This window comes from Canis aureus, chromosome 12 (assembly GCF_053574225.1).
Source record: "Canis aureus isolate CA01 chromosome 12, VMU_Caureus_v.1.0, whole genome shotgun sequence".
NCBI classification, from domain to species: domain Eukaryota; kingdom Metazoa; phylum Chordata; class Mammalia; order Carnivora; family Canidae; genus Canis; species Canis aureus.
Genome location: NC_135622.1, coordinates 27,554,099 through 27,569,620, shown reverse-complemented (window position 1 = coordinate 27,569,620; position 15,522 = coordinate 27,554,099). Strand labels below are relative to the sequence as shown.

The following is a 15,522-nucleotide window of genomic DNA, read 5'->3' as shown; positions in this document are numbered from 1 at the left end:
AGTGAAGACATGACCCGGTTGGGGGCAGAGATGGACACTTGTGTTAAGGAGAGAGGGCGGTCGAGTGCAGCCCCATTTGATAAGTGGTCAGTTTACCAGTGAACATTTTCATGTTCTCATGGTGTTGCTTATCTGTACAGCTCCCTAACTGTGGTTACTAGGATTCAGAATATTCAGATTAATGATGATACCCCCGCCCCCGATTGTAATGTTGCAGGGGAAACGGAAAAGTCGGGTGGAGACTGGCTTGGTGACTTCCAAGGCTCTGAGTGTCAGACCCTGAGCACCCCCCGAGTCTGTCAGGGTGGCCTGGTCCTCTGTATGTTCATGATAATAACAACAGGTCACCATGTGGGCTCCTGAGGAGAGGGCTTGCTTACCACAAGGCTGCGGGTATGAGAAGGGAGAGGTCAGAAGCCACCTCTTTGACTCCCTCCCAGCTGTCACCATGCCTGAAGCCAGGCTTCTTGTTCATCCCTCACCCTTGCACCTTCCTTGGCTCCAGCTCTAGGAGTGAAGCCTGAGGCTGGGGCTTAGAGGGGGGAAAGGGGGCAGGGAGGCATCACAAGCACAGCAGGACAAGTGAGGGAGACAAATGGCTGGTGGGGCTCGGGGAGACAAATGCCATCCCTCCTGGGGATGGATTAGATACCACTGGCATCTTCAAAGGACTGCACGTGACAGCTAATGTGACCTGGGCTCAAAATGTCCTTGTGGTTTAGCTGAGAAAGTGCTGGGGCCTAAGCTTGGTTCCCACGCTTGCTGGCCTGGCAGGTATGCCACCTCTCTGGATCCTCCTGTGCTCAGGCCAGGCCAGGCCCCAGTTTCCCCAGGAAGGCACTGGTCCAGCTGCTGCCTCCACTACTCAAGGCCTGGGAGCTCCAGCTCCCCTGCTGAACTCTGAGCGTGGACTCTGGGCACCCCTCCCATGGCTAACCTATAGGGACGCTTGACCCAGTCCCTTCCTGCCCATCCCACGTAGTAGTCTGAGGACACTGTTGTACCTCTACAGGCTTCCTGAGAGCCCCATGCCCCAAGCACAGTCCCTGGAGGAAGGCCAAAGGCCACAGGCTGGAGACAAGCTGGCTAATGGTGTCAGCCCCGACAAGGTGGCCTGGAACTTGGCCTCTCGCCTCTATCACCTGGAAGGCTTCCGGAAGTCTGAAGTGGCTGCCTACCTGCAGAAGAAGTAAGGGGCTTGGAGCGTATGCAAGGCTGGAGGTTGTCAGGAGAGGGAGGAGTGGTCAGCGGACTCTGTCGACCAGCCGCCCCTCCGGTCCCTGTGTCCCTGCTGCCATTCATCCCATCCTTCTTGTCCTATTCCATCCCCTTCCCTGTCCTCTTGTGGTGCCTGCCTCTTCCTCTTAGTCCCACTTGTCACCTCTTTTCCACACTTTCCAGCCCACCCGAGAGCCCCCAGTCCTGGCCACCCTGCCTCCCAACCCGACTCCACGTGTCCTCCCCACTCAGTTTTGGATGGGTGCCAGTGGCAGACAGGACCCTGGCTGCCCCCTTGCCCTCTTACCCTCCAGGGATGTGCGGGCCCTGGGGCCCCAGCCACACCCCCAGGGCGGGCTTCACTGCTATATTCTCTCTGCAGCAATGACTTCAGTAGGGCTGTGGCTGAGGAATACTTGTCCTTCTTCCAATTTGGAGGCCAGAGTCTGGACCGAGCCCTCAGGTAATGCCTCCAGGCCCTCTCTGGGGAGGAGCGACAGTTGGGAGGTGGTGGCCCTGGGGAGGCTGGAATAGGATTGTCCCCCAGCTTGGGTGCCCTCTGGCTGCCCCAGCCTGGGCTCTGTCCTGGAGTCTGGCCCTCCTTCCAGGGGCTTCCTCCAGGCCCTGGTGCTCAGTGGGGAGACACAGGAGCGAGAGCGAGTCCTCTACCAGTTCTCCAAACGCTTCCATCACTGCAATCCTGGGACCTTCTCCTCCGCAGGTAGGAGGGGCAGGCCTTGAGGGCAGGGCAGGGGGTTCTGTGGTGCCTGGGAAAATGGCATGGAAGTGTCCCCAGGGGTCTGCTCAGGAGTACACTGGGTAGCAGCTCGTGGGAGTATTTGGGTGGCTGTGGAGAACCAGAAGCACTTGGGCGTCGCTGCACCCAGCATCGGCAGTGGAAAGGCAAGAGTCCTGGTTCCAACGAGCTTTCTCTCCACTTGCCTCCCTCTGGGGCAGATTCTGTACACACCTTGACCTGTGCCATCATGCTCCTTAACACGGACCTGCATGGACAGGTGAGAGGGCAAGGGAGCTGGGACCAGCAGCATGGAAGGGCCCCAGGGGGTGGGGGCAGGGTTATGTCTGGAGAACTGGGGGTTGGGGGTAGGGGAGGAGTAGGTCTGGAGAACTGGAGAAGATTCCAGAGTGGCCGGCTAGGGGGTTATTCTCTTGGGGTGGGGAGTGTGTGTCAGCTGTCCCACTTCTCTCAATGGCCACAGAACATTGGGAAGAGCATGAGTTGCCAGGAATTCATAACCAACCTGAATGGCCTGCGAGATGGCGGGAACTTCCCCAAGGAGTTGCTGAAGGTAAGGCACGGGGAGCTGGTGGCTCACTGGGATAATGATGCCAGGGCTCCCTGTGTAGCTCCTCATCCCGGCCGGGGGGGTGGGGGGGTGGGGGGGGATGCCCCGCCTGGGCCTGGCTCTGCTGCAAAGTCCTTGGGAGGCCAAGGCTTGTTTATGGAAGGTGCTAAAGTGTGCATCCTAGTCAGCAGCAGCAGCACCTTAAAATTTGTTGGCTTGTGCAAATTCATAGGCCCCTTGCCTTGGACCGACTAAATTAGAATCTCTGGGGCTAGGATCCCTAAAATGTTCTCTTGAGTTTCCAGGTGATTCTGAGACATGGGGAATCTGAGACTCACTGAGATTTTGTTTTGTTTTGTTTTGTTCCTTTGGTTCTCAGAAATGAACCAAGGCAAAGTTTTAAGTGGCATTAAGTCTAAGACTTAGGAGCTGCGTGTTCTAGGGTTTGAATTCTTCTAGTCTTAGGCAGCTTGGCTGCTGAAGTTCCTCCAGGAGTAGCGACTGCTTTACAGTGTGGTTATCACAATGAAATAAAGGTTGTCGTGCTTAGCATGACAAGGGGCACAAGCCTGCTTTTTAGTAAGCTGTGATGGCACTGATTCTTTCGTCTCTGTGATGGACACTTCTCGAACACTTGCCGTGTGCCTGGCATGATGCTAGGCATCGCTAGAGCTACAAAGGCCAGCAAGATGCATGGACACGAGTACTCTTTGTTGCATCATTTCCGAGTTCCAGCACTGATTTACTCATTCTTCCACCATCCATATTTTGGCCCTGTTAGTCAGCTGTTCCTGCATTGTCAGATCCCTCTGGGCCAGGATGGTATGTGGATGATTCATTTCCTTTTCAGGAGAACTAGCTCAGGCCTCATGAATCTCAGGTAGGGATCAGGATTGCTTTGATCACCGTGCAGCATCTGGCACAGTCCCTGGCACACAGTGAACGCTCCGTAAATGGTTGCACGTATGCATGAGGACATGGATGCATGGATGAGCTGCCTCCTGGTCAAGGAGGAAGGGGATGGAAAAGGCAGACTGCAGCTTTTCCCTGTCCTACGTCTGAGTTTGGGCCTCATGGGCAGAGGCTCCCTGCTCACTGTGCACTTCCATTCTAGGCCCTCTACTGGTCTATCCGAAGTGAGAAGCTTGAATGGGCCGTGTAAGTAAGACTCCCCTTCCTTCTACTCCCCGCCCCTCTCCCCTGCCTCTGGGCCTATCCTCCTTCCATCCACCCACCCACCTGAGAGTTGGAGGAGCCCAGGGCCTCTGTGTGGGGTCCAGACAGAGGCCAATCTCAAAGAGGGTAGAGGAGTCTAGGTAATACCTGGAGGATCCAGGGGCCGTGGGGAGTAGGGATGACAGGAATAGCTGGCTTTGAAGGACTCCTTTTGGGGGGTCCTGGGATATGGCTCTCCAGTGAGAGAGAAGGTAGAAGGTGCTGAAGCTGCGGGCCCCTCCTGGTGGCTTTTACCCAGTCAGTACCCCCAACCTGATTCTCTGATGCCCAGGGACGAAGACAACGCAGGCAGACCAGAAAAGGCCCAGCTGTCTCTCCCCTCTGGCAAGATGAGCAACCCCTTCCTCCAGCTGGCCCAGAACCCCACGGCGCCCACCTACAAGCAGGGCATCCTGGCTCGGAAGATGCATCACGATGCGGATGGCAAGAAGAGTGAGTGTCTGCTGTGCTGAGTGTGTGAGGCTTGTGTCTGCCACCGAACCAGAGTGTGTGTGCATACAGGCATGCAGAGTGGCTTGGCATAGGGACATGAGCTGAAGTGTGTGCCAGCATGCAGAGAGATGGTGCAGGTCAAGGACAGGCAGCCTGTGTTCTTTCCTTGATGGGGACCATGTGCTGGGTGCCGGGTAAGATGCCAGGGGGCGGAGGTGCAGAGACAAGACACACTAGGTACTCTTTGGCCCCCAGGACCCCTGTGGTAAGGGGGAGGTGAGACAAGTACATCAGTGTTGGGATAAAAGGTAGAAATTGCTGAGGGGTGTAGGGAGGGGGAGGTCAAATATGGGGGTGTGGAGGAGGGCTAGGTTTTGATTTTGTTTGGAGGGTGAGATGTGGGGGACAGGGATTGGTGAGGCTTCTGGGAAATGATGGTATCAGAGTTGAATCTCAGAGCAAAAGAGGCCAGAGGGCATTTCCCTCAGACAAGGAGCAGGAATGGTTTGCTGGGAATAGAAGGGGTGTGACAGAATGGCAGGGGTGCATTTGGCCTCATTCTGCAGACAGGAGCTTTAGGGCAGGGCAGCCATGGGACCAGAGTAGTAATGGAATCCTGGATTGGATGGGGTGTGGGACCAGCCAGGAGCTAGCATTTGGGCCTAAGCAAGGCCGGGAGGCGACCCCGGGGAAGCCGGCCACCTACTGCATGACAACCTGAGCCCTGTGACTCTCTGGATGGGACCAGAAAGATGTCTGGTGGAACTGTGCTTGCGGGTGGGAGTGTTTGGAGGGAGGATGGTCGGTGTGGACATCTGGTTTTGTTGTCGTTTGTGTGGTCCAAGCAAGATTGCCTGGGTGTGAGGCATGGCATCTGCTTGTTTGCGACTGTTTTCTTGTGTTGGTACGTCACTGTGTGTTCATTATGTGCACCCTGGGGAGGGACTGAGTTGGCGGGGAGAGGGGACTGCATGTGTCTGGTTGGGGTGCCACCACCTGCTTTTGTGTTCTACCCCTGGAGCAGCACCGTGGGGTAAGCGTGGCTGGAAGATGTTCCACACCTTGCTTCGAGGGATGGTCCTCTACTTCCTGAAGGTAGGAAGGGCAGGGTGGGGAACCAGAATGGTTTGGAGGGTGGGCAACTGATAGGCACCCCTTTTCTGAGGCCCTGTGCCCTGTGGCAGGGAGAGGACCACTGCCAGAGTGGTCAGAGTTTGGTGGGACAGATGGTGGACGAGCCGGTGGGAGTGCACCACTCACTGGCCACCCCGGCCACCCATTACACCAAGAAGCCGCACGTCTTCCAGCTGCGGACTGCCGACTGGCGCCTCTACCTCTTCCAGGCACCGTAAGTCCCTGGGGGTGCCCGCCAAGCAGCAAGGCCCTGGCCCTCCTCTCCCTGATCTCACGCTCACCCTCTGATGGCTGTTGGCTGGGGCCTTGGTGGGAACTGCCGCCTTTTTGTTTTTTTTTTTTTTTTAAGATTTTATTTATTTATTAATGAGAGAGGGGCAGAGACACAGGCAGAGGGAGAAGCAGGCTCCATGCAGGGAGCCCGACGCAGGACTCGAGCCTGGGACTCCAGGATCACGCCCTGGGCAGAAGGCAGGAGCCAAACCGCTGAGCCACCCAGGGATCCCCGGGAACTGCCTTCTTGACCCGGAACATCAGACCGCCGCAGCCGGCAGGGGTCCTAGGGCTGCACCTGAGGCCTCCTCTGACCCTGCCCACTTTGCCACTGCAGGGGCCTCTTCCCTGGAAGCCCCGGGCCAGCCTCCTACTTATGAACAGAGGATCCCAGGAAAGCCTCTAGCCACTGATTTTTTTTTTTTTTTTTTTTTGCATTTGATCTAAAATCCATTGCTTTCCTAGATTTTCCTCTTTGACAGATGATAAAAACCACCCGCAGAGGTCAGCCACCTGGGCTGGTGACCGGCTTCTGGCTTTTTGAGGCTCTGGGTCTCGAGAGTCTGGAACTGTGCAGCCCGCAGGAGGCCGCGGGGAGAGGGACGGGGCCGACTCTGTCACCCTGGGGACTAACGGCCTCCTCTGCCCTCAGCACCGCGAAGGAGATGAGCTCCTGGATCGCGCGCATCAACCTGGCGGCCGCCACGCACTCGGCGCCGCCCTTCCCTGCCGCCGTGGGCTCCCAGCGCAGATTCGTCCGGCCCATCCTGCCTGTGGGCCCCGCCCAGAGCACGCTGGTACGGGCCAGGGGACGGGCCAGGGGACGGCCAGGGGACGGCCAGGGGAGGGCGGGGCTGCGCCCCGGGCCTGGCGAGCCGGAGCGGGTGCGCCGAGCACGAGCACCTAGGCCCGGGAGCACCCGGGGCCGGGAACGGCGTGAGGGGATGGGGTGGCCTGCGCGGCGCATCGGGGCCGGGGCGGAGCGGTGGGACAGCTTCCCCTCCGGCCCGCCCCCAGGAGGAGCAGCACCGATCCCACGAGAACTGCCTGGACGCTGCCTCCGACGACCTGCTCGACCTGCAGCGGAACCTCCCGGAGAGGCGGGGCCGCGGCCGCGAGCTGGAGGAGTACCGCTTGCGGAAGGAGTACCTGGAGTATGAGGTCCGGCGCCGAGTCCCCGCCCCTCCCCCGCCCCTCCCCTCCCCCTCCCCTCCCCTCCCCTCCCCCTCCCCGCCTCGGTGCGGCGCTCTGCCGCCCTCTCGTGGCCGCATTCGGCGGCCCGCAGCGCCCTGTGCACGGTGCGTGTCCCTGTGCACGCAGACCCCTTCCCTTGCCCTGGGGGCACCTGGCAGCTGCTGGTCTGCAAACTCTTCCAGCGGACTCTTTATCACTTTCACCTAAGAGTATACTATATTCGCCTTTACCTAAATTGAAGGGAAAACTGTATTTTAGTTGAATTATTTTCCCTAATACCTACCTAGTACTAGTAGACAGTATTTATAGATCTTGTAATACCTGCCGGTATTATCTTATTTAGGCGTCTCACAACTCTGAGGTAGGGACTCATCCCTTTACAGATGAGGAAGCAGGCAGGGAGAGATTAAACAATTTCTCCAAACTTGATGAATTCACATCCTATTCCAGGCAGGGCCGTGCCTCATAGTCTTAACTAAGGAATAATCTGATCTGTGCCGCACTGTTTTATCCCCTGGCCCCGCATCTTACCCTCCCTCCTTCATCTTACATCTTAGGCCTCTGGTCAGTGCACACATTCTGGGATCTGAAGCCAAGAGGGGCAGGGGAGGGGCAGTATGAGGACAGAGAGGATCAGAGCCATCCAGAGGCAGAGACCAGAGAAGGAAGCATCCGTGTCATTCTGGGCTGTGCTCGCCAGGTCTCACACTGCCCTCTCCCTGCCTTTTTGGCTCATCCCTTAGCTTGGTAGGTGGTCCTCAGCCGTGGATGCACCGTTTCCCAGAGTCTCTGGGGTGACAGGACCCATCCCTGCCTGCAGAATCCTAGCCTCTCCCTGCCTATGGTCAGCTGCAACCTGTAGCAAGCCCTTGGCCCTCCCTAGATCTCATTCCCTTCTTTATAAGGTGGAGAAAACGATTCCCTGGTCACCCAGTCAGCCAGAGCTGGGATGAGGATCAGGTGGGGTGGAGGATGAGCATACACTCAGTACACTGGGACCCCACCCGCATCTGAAAGCTGCTAGTTATGGAGGCCTTCGGAGAGTTAAACAGATGAGGGTAGTTAGCATCCCACTCTCCAGATGCCAATTGTTAAAATGCTATTCAGACTCAATTAGGCTTCAGTACAGATGTGAGCTGTTTGTGTGCAGCACTGCACAGATCAGGCCTAGTGGGTTATGGATCTTTTAGTGTCTCAGAGATGTAACGTGTTCTGGAGGCGTTAGTTACAGCATTACAAGGTGGTGGCTGTTAGAACAAGCTTGGGCTGGTAGGTGTTATTGTAAAACTGTCCAGATAACTGCACGTTTTGGGCACGTTGCTGCTGTGTCCTGCAAAGTCTACAAAGTCAAGCTCAGTACAGATGTTGGCTGTTGGCCCAGCACTCCTTTTGCAGAAATCTTTACCACCAGAGTCTTGTTCACTGTGAGTGGTCTGTCCCCCATGATTCCAGCCTTCTCCAGCCCTGGAGCCAGGGTGGTGCTAAGGTGGCGGGTCCCTTGTGTTGCAGAAAACCCGCTACGAGACCTATGTGCAGCTGCTGGTGGCCCGTCTCCACTGCTCCTCAGATGACCTGGACCTGTGGGAAGAGCACCTGGGGAGGGAAGCCGGAGGCACTCAGGAGCCCAAGCCCAGCCTGAAGAAGTCCCACTCCAGCCCGTCGCTACACCAGGAGGAGGCCCCCACCACTGCCAAGGTGAAGCGCAACATCTCAGAGCGCAGAACTTACCGGAAGATCATACCCAAGAGGAACCGCAATCAGCTGTGAGGCTGGTGCTACCTCACAGACTCTGACCACATGTCCGGGGTGGACCTGAGATGAGACCCCACGGAGGAGCCTCATTTCAGTGGGTCCCTGATGGGGGATGAGGCCCTTCCCCTTTCCACTGAAGGACAACCCTGATTTCTCTGTGATCCTCCCTCCCTGTTCACTGGAACTTTCCTAGTACTCTGTGCCCACCCCCAGGTTGGCCCCCAGCTGCCCCAGTCCCTGCTCACTCTCAGGGGAGGATGGATAAGAGTTTGGCTGTACTCCTGGGGGCAGCTCAGCACTCATTTGAAATTCAGAGTACTCCTGGGTTCTGAGCTTCCAGAAGGGAGGCTGAGGCAGCGGAAGCCTCTGGGCAGTCAAACCAGTGGAGCCATATCCCTGAGGGTGGTCTTGCGCTGGGAGTCTGGTGACCTGTGGTGAGAGGTCCTGGGAGACCCCAGCCATCCTCAGGTGACAGCAGGGTGGCTCAGCCCTGCCCCCTGACAGGTAGGCCTTGGGAGGGCAGGGTTTCAAGAACAAATTCAGTGAGGCTGATTCTTGGGCCCCGGGCCTTTGTGTACAATCATCCATGCACCAGGGGCAAATGAAGGAGGCCCCACCTCACACACCCAATTGCTAATCATCAGAGCAGAGCCATTGGTGGTCGGTGAGGGCCAGAAGGGGTTGGAGCCTCCAGAGCTCTGTGGAGAGCCCTGGGAACAAGGGGCCTTTGTTTCTCCAGAGCAGGGAAGGAGGTCCTCCAGGTTCAGACCCTAGGAGAGGGCTGAGGGGCAAGATGTGACACATCCCCTGGGGGGCTCTCTTGGAAGGAGCTGAGAGCTGTGAAGGCCAGATAGAAGCCTGGCTCCCTTCCACACACCCCATCCCATAAAGTTGCATTCCCAAGAGGGGTGCCAGGGCCACTTCCAGAACCCTCCCCCCACCAGCTCACAGGGGGCTTTGCTCCCCTCCCTGGGAAGTCCCCTTGTGCTGCCCTCTGACTGCCTCCCAGCTGGGCTCTGGGGGAGGTTCCGGACACTCATGGACCTCAGACTCTGCCTGTGGGAAGGAGGCTGGGTTGGAGGAGCAGCCACCATTGTCTCTGTTCAGCCAAGTGTGCGAGCAGGCTGCCCGCCAAGAGGGGCCTCTGCTGCCTGTCTGCCGCCTGCTGGCTGACGCATTGCCTCTCTGGCCTTCCTGCTAGAGGGTGGGGGGCCTCCTCCCTCTGTGTTTGTAACCAGCCCCGTGGCCTGGAACTCCACCAACTGGGGCTGACCCTCCGAGACCATAAGAGGTGTCTGGCCAGGGCCTGGGGCCGGGCCAGGTACTCAGTGAGTGCACAATAAATGCAGGCAAGTGAAGAAGGAGGTGTGCACAAATGTGTGAGGAAGGGAGGGTCAGGCTGTTCTGAGCAGCTGGAGCCACCTGCAGGGTGCCAGGCTGAGTCTCCCTTCACCTAGGTGTGTCTGTACCTCTGCGTGTCTGTATGTGCGTGTCTAGGTCTGTGTGCGTGTGTGGAAGACTGTGAGCCAGAGGGGACCTCAGAATCATTTGTTCATCCACTCATTCATTTCATAAATAATATTGACCACTTTTTATGGGCCAGTACAGGAATTTCCAAAATGACTGGAACATGTCTCTGGCCTCTGGGAGGTAACAGTCCTGTTCTCTGGTCCTTGCTATCAGTATAGAAGCACACTTGATCTTGCTGGGGAGGCATGCTGAGGATGCATTCCCATCCTCAGGAACAAATCCCACGCTAAGGGATTCAGATTCAGTAGGTCTGGGTTGAGGGCATGATTATGTTTTTGTTTTTGTTTTTTTTTTTAAAGCGGCTTGGGTCACTGATGTGCAGTTAATAGGTGAAAACCGAGCATCAGGTGGATGAGACTTGCCCCAGGACTGACACAAGCTTGGCCTTGAGTGGGTTATTTGACCTCACTGAACGCATATCCTTATTTCTAAAACCAGAATAAAAAAGGCAGAGGTTTATCCACATTTGTGCATGTGTGTGGCACTATGATGCTTCTTTGTTCAAGTAGAACTGGCACCTCTCTTTCACCTGGGCGCAGGAAGCCGTCAGAGACAGGTGGTGGCTGCGGGGAGGTGGGGGGGGGGGGCAGCGGGCCAATGCTGCCTAGGCCCCTTGGCCTGGAGGCCTGGGAAGGTGCAGGCTGCGTGGTTAGGCTGCAGTTCTGACCTGTGGCCACTGGGGGGCGGGCTTGCATCTTTGAAGCTTGTGGGGCCCAGGTGTCCAGCCGCAGAGCTCTGCTCCCTGAAGAAGTGGAAGTTAGTCTGTTTGTCCCCAACATCACCAGAACCAGAGCCTTCCACTTCCCTAAATCCACAGTAATCCAGGCCAGGCCTCACCTTCTGGAGAAGTCCGCCAAGGAGAGGGTTGCGACTCTGACATCTTCCTATAGATGGAGGGAGAAAGGATATCGTATCCAGAGCCATATGGGGGCAGCCTAGAGTTCCCCAAAGTATTATCCCCACAAAAGTGAAAACTGAGTGAGCTCCCCGTCCCAGTCCTGAGGCATAGGGCAGCGCCAACCCTCAGGCCTGTGTCTGACCTTCCTTTCCCACCTGGGAGGTGGGTTGGTGATCTCTTTGCTGACAGTGGGGTGGGCACAGATTCTTGGTAATGGGCTCAGGCTCTGCAAGGCTGGCTGAAGTTTGTCTTTGGCTCCTCCTTTCCCCTCTAGGGAAGCTCAGTCTCCAGGGCCTGGGCCTGCCATGACCCAGGTGACACCCTAGATATAACCTCTTCCTGGTCTCCCAGAATCTCTGTTTTGTGTGGCTTTCTGCTGATAACGTTCATTTGTGGGTCATTCATCAGGCACCAGAAAAGAATAAAAGGCCACTGAGGCCCAAGGCCTGGGTCTTTTTCTTTGAGGGTCAGAGTCAGATGGCGACAGCAGGTGGGCTACGTTAGAAGGAGCTGGGCTGCAGGATTGCGGTGGCAGTGGGCAAGGGAAACACGGTGGTATGGCTATGGTGGGGTCTGGTCACTCAGGCCCTCGCCTGCAGCCCAAGAGTGTGCTTTATCAGCAGAAGAGGCACAGGCTCATGGCCTGGGAAGCAGCCAGCCTGGGAGCCTGCTTTAGGAAAATGATGTGACTTGAGTGAATAAGGCCAATAGGTAGGGTCAGAATATGGCCTGGAGACACCACACCACCTGTGCAACTTTTCTGTAAGTCTAAAATAAAAGATGAAAATGGGGGAGAAAGGGATCCCTGGGTGGTGCAGCGGTTTGGCACCTGCCTTTGGCCCAGGGCGCGATCCTCGAGACCCAGGATCAAATCCCACATCGGGCTCCTGGTGCATGGAGCCTGCTTCTCCCTCTGCCTATGTCTCTGCCTCTCTCTCTCTCTGTATGACTATCATAAGTAAATAAAATTTAAAAAAAAAAAAAGAAAATGGGGGAGAAAAATCAATGGCCTGGAGACTTAGGACAACCTGGCAATCCCCCACCTGACCCTCCTCCCCCCCTTGCCCCCTATGCCCACGTGCATGCCCATGCCGGCACATACTCCAACGTACTTATGGCTCTCCATAATGGCTCCTCCCACCGCCGCTCTGCTAACTTTTCTGGATGTCTGTGCCCCCTTGCCGTCCAACTGTGGCTCACACCTTTACCTGTCCCTTCCTCTTCCCTTCTCTAGAAGAAGAAGTGCTCACTGTATATCTGGGACTGACCACACACTGTCCCTGCTTCTCCTGCCTGCCATGACCTCTCTCCCTCAGGGGTCCCATCCAGGTCTTTGGGCCTACTTTCTACCACCTTCCTTATCCCGCCTTGCAAACAAATTCCAGTATACCACCCTCGGGAGGAAAAAGAAAAAGAAAAGCCTGAGTTTCACTCTTTGCTGCCTATAGCTGGGACCCACAGATGTGTGGTCTTTGCCAGCTGTTTCTCTCCCTCACCCGGCTCCCATTCACACCTGGCTCCCACTCACACCTTGCAAACTGGCTCCTGCTCTACCCTTCCCAGAAACGGGACACACCAAAAGGGCCACTGATGATGCTTAATCATCAAATCCAATGTCTTCTCAGCCTTCATGCCCCTCACCCCTCAGCGACCTTTGACTCAGGAACCTGTCTGACCCTGCACAAGGCCCAGCGTGATCTGGGCTCACCAGCCAGGGCCTGGAATTGGACTGTCTAGGATCAAGTCCCAGAATGTTCTCTCTTCTAGCTGTCTGACCACAGGCCAACTCCCAAGCCCCTTGTACTCTGATTTGCTTCTTTATCAAATGGGAATAATAACACTATTTTCTTCACAGAGTCCTGGTGAGGAATAAGTAAAATGACCCAGAACAATGCCTGGCACTGAAGGAAAGGCTCTCAAGTTAGCTGTTAGTCCGCAGCCTTGTGGGCCTCACTACATGCACCTGCCCGTCCTTGGGGGCTGCTGTTTGGGTTCTGCTTTTCTAAATTCAAGGCCTTGGATTTCCCTCTGCCTGGAATTTGCAAGTTACAAATCTTAACTCAAATGCGCTTTACTAAAAAAAAAAAAAAAAAAAAAAAAAAAAGGACATTTGATCACTCCCATAATGGGACAGTCTATATCCAGGTTAGATGAAGCTTGAGCTAGGACTCTCAACTAAGCCTTGCCCCCATTTCCCTCTGTTCCTCTGGGCTCTGTCCCCCCAGGAGGCAGGAGCAGCCCTCATGGTACCAAGAGGGCCCCAGCAGCTACCAAATACCGCTCTTCGTGGTGCTGGTCCAGCACATAGAGACTATCTCTTCTTGGAAAGTTCAAACTCATGTCTAGGAATGCAGTCTCTTGGAGCTGACCACTTTGAACCGTGTGCCCATCTCTGAGCCATCACTAGAGTCAGGGGCCTAGGGAAATCAGAGTCCCTCTGCTGAGATGAGGGTGGCGGGTGGGGATAGTATCACCCAAAGGATGGGGACTGGGACCAGCTGCTGAGAAACTCTGAGTACCACTGGTACCTAAAAGGAGAGGAAACCAGCTGTCTCCGGATGCCATCTCCTCCAGGAAGCTTTCCTCGAGCCCAGCTCCATGTGAGAAGTCTGTGACTTCCCACATCCCTCACTTCCCTGGCTCTCCCCTCGCTCCCCTTCCCTCTCCTTCTGTCTCTGCTCCCAGTAGAACATCTTCCCATCTCCCAGCTTCCCAAAGGTAGGAGCAGGGCAAGTTGGTTTCCACGGCTCAGGGTGCAACACCTGCGTCCAAAAGTGTAACTCTCGAAACCATGTCCCCCACCCACACCCCACACCCCTGGCTTCCAGCTTCCGCGTTCTCCAGGTCCTTCTATGTTCTGTTTCTATCTTTCCTCCGCCTGTGCCTCCAACCCGGGAACTCAGCATTCCTCTAATGTGCAGCTTTCCGAGGCCTGCAGGAGAGCCGCTGGGAAAGCCTCCCGATGGAGGCTGGAGGCTGTGATCTTCGGCTCTGAGATCTTCAGCTCTGATCTCTGCTCTGGATTTCAGACCCGGAGGTCTAACTGGACAGGACTCGGCCTCCTTGATCTTCCCGGAGAGGGTCAGTTTCCATAGGGAAGTTACTTATTACCCATGAGACTGGATTCAGTAGCGTCCCCTAAGCCTGTCCCCTTCTGACTCCCGTTTTCCATTAATGATTCTGTGACAGTTGATTTGAGAGGCAACACACCAGCATTATGAGGATATTTGAGCCAAATGGGCCTCTCACCTTTGGTGTCAGGTGGAAGCTTCTGGCTTTCTGACATCTTTGTCTTTGTCTGCTGTGATGTGGACAGGGTCTGGAGGAGGTATGCGGCTGGAAAAGCAGGGACTGTCATCCAGCGAACGAGGTCAGGTAAGCGCCTGTCAAAGCCCTTCCACTTGGCCACCACCATGAGGCTCGAGGTTTGGGCCGATTTACAGCTCAACTGCGGCTGCTCGGGACCCCTCACTGGATTTTCTGTGGTCCTGATGCTTTATTTCCTATTTATATTTGACTAATTTATCGAATGCGTTTCCTGTGAGCTGTCTCAAATCCTCTCTGGAACAAGGTGGGGAATACATTAATATTTAAAATAAAATAAACAAAATGTCAATGTGTGTGTGCGCGTCTTAGGTTGGAAATTCCTTAAGGGCAGGGACCGTGTCTGTTTATATAGCACCTGGCACAGTGTCAAATTGAAGCTTAACAAATGAATTTTGATGAAGAGGAAGAAAGAAGCTGCCTGCAGGAAGATACGGAGAGATTTAGACTTCACCCTCCAGCTACCCCTCAGCCAAAGCCCCTTCTGCAAGGGGTCCCCTTCCGCACGCAGTTCCTGACCATACAGGTTCCCTCCTGTCATCTCTGCCCTGTCCACACTCCTAGTGACCAACCCTGTCTTCACCCAGACCCTGCTGTCTGGCAGATGTTCGCCTTCTCACACAAGCACAGCCCCAAACACACCTCACTCAGCGCTTCACCCCGAAACACTCAGCTCCACCTCCCCCTTTCACCCACTGCCCCAGCCCCCCAGGCCCAGCCAAGGCTGGGCAGCAGCAGGGCCAAGGCCAGGAAACACCACTGGCTGAGTGGTTGGAGTCGCTGTCCCCACTCGTGCCTTGGCCCCGTGGGGGCCTCCAGCCAGGCGGGGACCTGGCAGAGGGAGGGAGAGGATAAGCTGCCTCAAAACTCCAGATGCAGCAGTTAAAAAGAGGACAGAGGCAATGATCCTTCAAATTGCCACATCTGTATAATCTGCCTTTTATTTTCTGCTTCATGAAGTTTTATTTCCTATTATTTATTCACCTCCCCGCCCTCCCCTCCCCCGCCTCCGCTCCTCCTTAGCAGGCGACATGCTCAGATGGGCCTTGAGCCTTGGCCTGGGTCTCAGCCCACCCCCACTCCAGCCTCACCCCCACCCTGGGCCGGCTGATGAGAAAAGGCACCTGCTCCCCCTTCTAGGACAGCACCCCTCCCATCATGGTGCTGCAGCCCCTCCGGACCCCTCCCTCCACCCTCCTTGAATGGGGAGTAGAGATCAGGGAG

At 55.9% G+C, this 15,522-nt stretch overlaps 1 protein-coding gene and 1 long non-coding RNA gene across 6 annotated transcripts in view; one reads left to right on the top strand and one right to left on the bottom strand.

Annotated features, from left to right (window-relative positions):
- Nucleotides 1–10,541, top strand: part of PSD4 (pleckstrin and Sec7 domain containing 4) — a 35,151-nt gene extending 24,610 nt beyond the window's left edge. For 4 of the 5 annotated variants that reach the window (XM_077843255.1, XM_077843257.1, XM_077843259.1 and 1 more), the window contains 12 exons: nucleotides 1,013–1,189; nucleotides 1,601–1,681; nucleotides 1,827–1,939; nucleotides 2,176–2,234; nucleotides 2,439–2,528; nucleotides 3,640–3,683; nucleotides 4,033–4,193; nucleotides 5,218–5,288; nucleotides 5,378–5,541; nucleotides 6,253–6,397; nucleotides 6,618–6,761; nucleotides 8,304–10,541. In XM_077843255.1, coding sequence (XP_077699381.1) covers nucleotides 1,013–1,189; nucleotides 1,601–1,681; nucleotides 1,827–1,939; nucleotides 2,176–2,234; nucleotides 2,439–2,528; nucleotides 3,640–3,683; nucleotides 4,033–4,193; nucleotides 5,218–5,288; nucleotides 5,378–5,541; nucleotides 6,253–6,397; nucleotides 6,618–6,761; nucleotides 8,304–8,561 — 1,507 coding nt within the window. In that variant the 3' untranslated portion in view covers nucleotides 8,562–10,541. Of the gene's footprint in view, nucleotides 1–1,012; nucleotides 1,190–1,600; nucleotides 1,682–1,826; nucleotides 1,940–2,175; nucleotides 2,235–2,438; nucleotides 2,529–3,375; nucleotides 3,406–3,639; nucleotides 3,684–4,032; nucleotides 4,194–5,217; nucleotides 5,289–5,377; nucleotides 5,542–6,252; nucleotides 6,398–6,617; nucleotides 6,762–8,303 lie in introns of those variants that run through there. The other variant, XR_013349239.1, reaches the window with a different exon arrangement.
- On the bottom strand, nucleotides 9,246–15,257 carry LOC144280833 (uncharacterized). Its single transcript, XR_013349240.1, has 3 exons — nucleotides 14,224–15,257; nucleotides 10,914–10,960; nucleotides 9,246–10,818 (listed from the first exon to the last, which is right to left on the bottom strand). It is a non-coding gene; the product is annotated as an uncharacterized LOC144280833 (long non-coding RNA).
- Nucleotides 15,258–15,522: the final 265 nt, after the last annotated feature.